Genomic DNA, 6,000 nt, shown 5'->3' with positions numbered 1-6,000 from the left:
AACAACTCTGAATCTAATATCCTTTGTTTAGCTTTTCTCCTGACCATTAGCCATAACAACTTGTAACCAACATTCTAAACAAAGGAAAATATCCATATATCCATAGTTCATTTTTTTGGGGAATGTGGGTGCAGTTTTCCAGACTACTTTCTTCTGGTTGGGAGCACTGATAATCTTATGGGGACCTATAGAAAATTTAGAATTATGATCAAGTCCTGACTGGAGTACCCTGTGAGGCTGGTGTGGGACAATAGGCAGTGTATGAATCTGTGGCTTATGATCTTTGAGGCTCTCAGGCTCACAAAGGGTAAAACAGGTAAAGTGGATTCAGACCCTACCTTTAGCAGAAAAACTTCCAGGTTATTCTTTCCCAAGTACAGCTTCTATAGACGTATAAGATGAGATGTCTTCATTGAGAGGGGAGTGAGAGAGGCTAGTGAGATGGCTCACTGGTTCTGAACTCTGGCTGTTCCTCCAGAGGCTGCAGGTAGATTCCTAGCACCCGCATGCTGCTCACAGCAGCCTTTGACTCTAGTTCCAGGGACTGTCTTAATTCGGTTTTCATTGCTGTAAAGAGACACCATGACCATGACAACTCTTTTAAAGAAAACATTTGATTGGGGTGGCTCTCTTTACAGTTCAGAGGTTCAGTCCATTATCACCATGCTGGGGAGAATGGTGGTGTGCAGGCAGATGTGGTGCTGGCTACATACCTCAAAGCCCACCCCCACAGTGGCACACTTCCTCCAAGGCCATATCTACTCCAACAAAGCCACACCTCCTAATAGTGCCTATCTCTATGAGATTGTGAGAGCCAGTTTCATTCACACCACCACAGAATCTGACACCCTCTTCTGGCCTCCAGGCAAACATTCATGCACATAAGATTAAAATGCTTTAAATAACCAAATACAAGGGGGGATTGGAATGCTGGTCTCTGTCCTTTACAGTACCTGAAATCCTCAGGAGAATTCCGTGAAGGATGCTGATTTAGTTAGCTTTCCAGGCAGACGTGAGGAATGATTAGTACCATTCCAGACATGCAGACACTGGTTGTATTTCAAAACTATTAACAACAACAAAAAAGTTTTCATAGTCTTTTATCCTGGCATATAAATCTTTGCAAGCATGTCTTTATCTATAATCCACAAACTATCGCGCTGCTCAGCTTCTTTGGTCTTCGTCTGCATCAGAGAGCCCTGAGGGGCTGGTTCTCTGAGGGAAGATCCTAAACTTTCTCAGCAAGAGTAGGTTTGGTTTCCTTCAGAGAAAGTGCCTTGATTCTTAGAATTGTGCCTGGTCTTAGTTGGTCCACAACCCTGTCATTCCAGTGTGTCTTTTTACACTGATCCTAAGAGCTTGTTCCTTCAGAGGGGAGGGAGGGAGGGAGGAAGGAAGGAAAAAAGGGAGGGAGGAAAGGAGAAAGTACCGCAAAGAAGCAGGAACCATCAAGCCAAGGTGAGGATCTCCCTGAGCCTACCAGGGAACAGCCCCAGCTGGCTTCTGAGTGTGTCCCTAAGGGACCCTTCTAGGTTAATTAAAAACAGGCCGCCTCTGCCAGGCCTCTTACTGACACTGCTAAGTAAAATGGGAAAGTAGCCTGCTTCCTCAATGATTTAATCCCATTACGTTTGGGGAAGAAGGTGCTAATAAAAGACGCGGTGTGGCTCTGAGCACTGCCTGGGGTCATGTCTTCTCTAGAACCAGCTTCTCTGTGCTCTAGTAGCCAGGTCTGGGGAAGAGAAAAGAGCATCAACCACATAGTAAACTGGGGCTGGGGAACAGTCCACGAATCCTATTGGCTAGTTGGTGCCCAAAGAATGAATCTAACCTGATCTCTGAAACAAAGATGGAAAGGTCCGTCTTCTAACCGGAACCTCACCTTCCCGAGTCTGCACATCGTCATCCCAGTCTCCGGAGCGCTGGAGCCCTGGAGAGGGAGCTGTTTGTAGGTTGGCGGCATTTCTCAGAAACCAGTTCTACTTCTTTATCCTTACAGACAGGGTGCAGGCTTCCTCTCCATCCATCTTTCATGTCTGTCTCCACTGAAGTGGGAGTGTTAGCCATCAAAGTCCCCAGAAGGGGAATTTGATTAGCCCAGGCCTTTGAGACCTAGAGTTCTTGAAAGATCAATGAGTTCTAACAGATCGCTAGGGCACTGAGGAGACAAGGGCTTTCAAGACAACTACTAAGACATTGCTGAGGTGCCTGTTCCCATCTACACAGTGATCCCTGAAAGGTGGGGCACTTTCTGGGGTGCAGTGTGGTATCCTCCAAGCTCCTTTCTAAAGGACGGGTGAGCTGTGGGAGGACCAAGCCGATCAAATGCTTCTCTTTTTAAGGCCTTATGCTTTCTCCATGTTTGCCTCCATGGTGGGCCCTCGGGGAGGCCTGCCTCAACCCTCATCATTGCAATCCTAACATCCCATCATGCCACAGTCACCTTTGCACGCTCCACAGCACTCTTGCACTCATCCTGTGTGCCAGACGTGCAAGGTCCTGCATGCAAGGGCTTCTGCCAGCTTTGGTTCATAGTAAAAAACCCCAGAGGACGAAGGCAGAGCCAGGCCCAGCTCCTGGTGTGGCGTACTCACACAGAAACCTTCTGGTGAATGAGTGAGCTGGGTAAATGAATGGAACTGAGAACGGGGGGAGGGGGTCAACTAAGGGCAGGGGCTCTGTGAGGGGAGGGGCAGGTGTCTGCGGGACCTTCCAAATCTGTAAGTCCCTGCATTTATCTGCGATGGTAGCAGATAAGCATGGGGGGGGCACTATTGGCAGCCGTTGGCAGATTCAGAACCTTTAGTGAGTTTTGCAGAATGTTAAACTTTATATACAAATGCGCGTTGAGGACAGAGAGGGACAGAGAGGGACATTGCACAGAGAAGCACACTAGGAGGAAAGCGAGAGAAGGCAGCTGGGTGGGGACAGCCACTCTGGAACAAAACCTCTAAACCTATGCTACACAAGACCTTCCAGTAGCACCAGCGGTGGCCTATTGAGCGGCCAGTTGTGACTGCCACAGTCACAGAAGGAGGGTCTCCCGGCCAGTCACACTTTAGCATAAGTGGAATGAAACCATCTCAAATAGGCTACTATGGAGTCGTTTGTGCAGAGGAAGGCAGGCGATCGATCACCCACTGAGACGGAAGGGAAGGGGAGCATGCCTGGCTTCCCGCAGGACGGTCATATTTCCATCTATCCTAGTACTTGAGTAGGGGTTTGGGGGCGGGCAGTCGAACTCTCGGAAAGGTGTGTGAATGAAGCTCCTGACCCAGGAAACTCAAACACGTGACCAAGCTGGTGAGAACTGACAGCAACCTCAGGAGAGCATCTCCCAAGATGCTCCTGGGACCAGTCACCAACACAGGCAAATCAGCCTCAGCAGAGGTACAAGCAGATCTGAAAGAGATCATAGTATCTGGAAAAACTAAGCCCCTCCTTTGTCTATAAAAAAAAAGTCCTCAGCTGACACCTCTGCAAGTCCTGAGGTGGCCAAGGCCTGCCCTGGGAAGAAGCTGTGCTGCTGTAAACTGACGGGAGAGGGGGGCTGAGGTCCAGATACAATGTTGTTACTGCTGAGGTCAGATATGGCACTGTTGCTGCTCTGAGATTCCTGAGCTTATAAGCTCATAAAGATGCTTAGTGTGGTGTGTGTGTAGTGTGTTGTAGTGTGTGTGGGGGGGTGTGGTTTGATATGTGTGCATAGTGTTTGTGTAGTGTGTGTGTGGGGGGTGTTTTGCCAATGGTTCCATCTTCCATTAGTCTGGTGTTAACCAGAAAGCGTGGAGATCTCAGGTCTCAGCTTCCCCACTTTAAACGATCACTCCCTCTGTGGCCAGCAGCTCGGATAAAGTGCTACAGCCATAGCAGTTACACAGATGGAGGCCTGAGAGAGGCGGCCGACTGGGTGCAGGGAAGGGTCACTTACACCCCTCTCAGATTTTAACCTAACCATCGGGAACGCCCTGACGCATTTACCTCAGTGCAGGTAGCAGTTGTGGGCTTTTTGCCAGTTGGCGCTGCCGAGAGCATCACTGGTGACAACGGGTTCTGCTGGCCTTGCTTCTGCTGGGCGATACATCCTGTCCTGTGGCAAAACCCGGGGGCAGATGCAGCTCCCCCAGCGTTGGCACTTGGTAAAGCTACCGGGGGTTTGAACATGCTGCCACATCATCACCCTGTCGCTTCTGTTCCTAGGCAATCTACAAAATGGTGTCCTCTGTCATGAAAATGCCTGAAGATGAATCAACCCCAGAGAAAAGGACAGAAAAGATATTCCGCCAGATGGACACCAACAGAGATGGTAGGATGCTGGAGGGCTTGGCTTGGGCTGGGCTGTTGGTGGGGTCCAGGCAGGGCATCTCCACTAGAGGGACCTGACACAAGGTGCTCTGAGAGCCACCTGGCCTGGGTGGACCTGGAGTTCGGTGGTCTCCGGAACTGGGTGGACACCAGAGCTGAGTGGACGCTAGAGCTGGGTGGTCGCTAGAGCTGGGTGGACGCTGGAGCTGGGTGGAGGGCACAGTGATAAATGAATGCACAAAGCCAAAGCAGACAGGAAAGCTGAGTTCAAACAAAACAGACAAGTCTGGTATGGTGGTGACAGGCAGACCACACGTTTGAGGACAGCCTGGGCTCCGTAAGGAAACCGTATCTGTAAATATAAAAAATGATTTCTGCACATGTGACTGCCACATAGAAAGCAGGAGACCCAAACAACTGAGAAACAGTGACTTCTTTTTTTGGTATAACTATGCCTGTATGCTTTTTTCTGGGGCACGGCTTCCGCTAAGGGCTTGCTTGTTATTCAACTGAAGTTAAACTATTTTGGCATTCTTACTTTTCGTGCTGAATCTGGAAATGCTATCCAGAAGTACCTGAGTTTATGGTGCTAAGTCAAAGCTGACCCACAGTGTCAAAAGCTTCACAGCTCTTTAAAAATTTCTATCCATTTATTATTTGTGTATGTGTATGTGTATGTAGAAGCATGCCCATATGAGTGTGTGTGTACCACAGTGGTCAGAAAAGGGCATATGACCCCCGGGAACTGGAGCTACAGGTGGGTGTGATCTGCCCAACATGGGTGCTGGGAATCAAATCCCGGTCCTCTGCAAGAGCAGTAAGTGCTCTTGACCGCTGGGCCATCTCTCCAGACCCTCATTTTTAAAATGTAAATTTTATTTTCTTTATTATGCTGTGTGTGATATTAGGCATCTTATTACATGACCTGTCTGTGTGTGCACGCATGGAGGTCAGAGGACAGCTTCATGGGGTCAGTTTCTCTCCCTTCACCTTTACATAGGTTTCAGGGTCACATTTGGGTCTTCAGGTTTGTGCAGCAGACACATTTACCCAGTGAGCTGTCTCTCTGGCCCCAGGTCTACAGCTCTTGATACTTAGCAAGTCTCCTCAGCGGTGCAGAAATGAGCCAGGTTCAGCTTCACATGCTGTGTCCAAGAGAAGGGTCTACATACAGCAAGCCTCTTTGTACCCCCACACATGGGGCACCAGCTCCCTGCGAATCTTGGGTTGTGAGGTGCAAACCTGTCTGTTTACTGTCTCAACAGAGGGGCCTGACCTGTTCCCCTCATGTGCCTCGATTCACAGCACGTCGTTTGTTTTGCAGAGTTCAAGCAAACATGGGGTTGTTTTAACAGCTAATGAACTTGCTGATGTTGAACCACAGGTTCTAGTAGTCTGGGGAGAATGGTGGCTTTAAAATCCAACCTTCTGAGAGAAAGATTAAAGGATGGGAGACAAGCCACCTCTATTGTGTGGCTTGCAGGCAATGGCAAAGCCTCGCCACTGGTGCTGTTTCTATAGGACCGAAGGGCCCTGGCTGGGTTACTGTTCCCAGCGCAGCTGACAACACTACCCCAGCTTTGCTAATGAAAGATTTGTTTAAATAAAGAAAGATATAGGGATGGAGGCAGAAGGGAAGGAGGAGTAGGGATTGCTGAGCACCCGGAAGACGCACTGCTTTAGCTCGGGCCTTGG

The 6,000-nt window shown here is 49.2% G+C and overlaps 1 protein-coding gene across 5 annotated transcripts in view; it reads left to right on the top strand.

The window, feature by feature from the left end:
- Ncald (neurocalcin delta) overlaps positions 1-6,000 on the top strand; it is a 284,369-nt gene that overhangs the window by 274,512 nt on the left and 3,857 nt on the right. For all 5 annotated transcript variants that reach the window (XM_050163132.1, XM_050163141.1, XM_050163152.1 and 2 more), the window contains one exon: positions 4,201-4,306. In XM_050163132.1, the coding sequence (XP_050019089.1) occupies positions 4,201-4,306 (106 nt within the window). The remainder of the gene's footprint in view (positions 1-4,200; positions 4,307-6,000) is intronic.

The sequence above is a fragment of the Alexandromys fortis genome, unplaced genomic scaffold (assembly GCF_014885135.2).
Source record: "Alexandromys fortis isolate MF-2015 unplaced genomic scaffold, M_Fortis_MF-2015_v1.1 scaffold_17, whole genome shotgun sequence".
Taxonomy (NCBI): domain Eukaryota; kingdom Metazoa; phylum Chordata; class Mammalia; order Rodentia; family Cricetidae; genus Alexandromys; species Alexandromys fortis.
The sequence above is the reverse complement of the archived record's forward strand: the minus strand, read 5'-3'. Positions and strand labels throughout refer to the sequence as shown.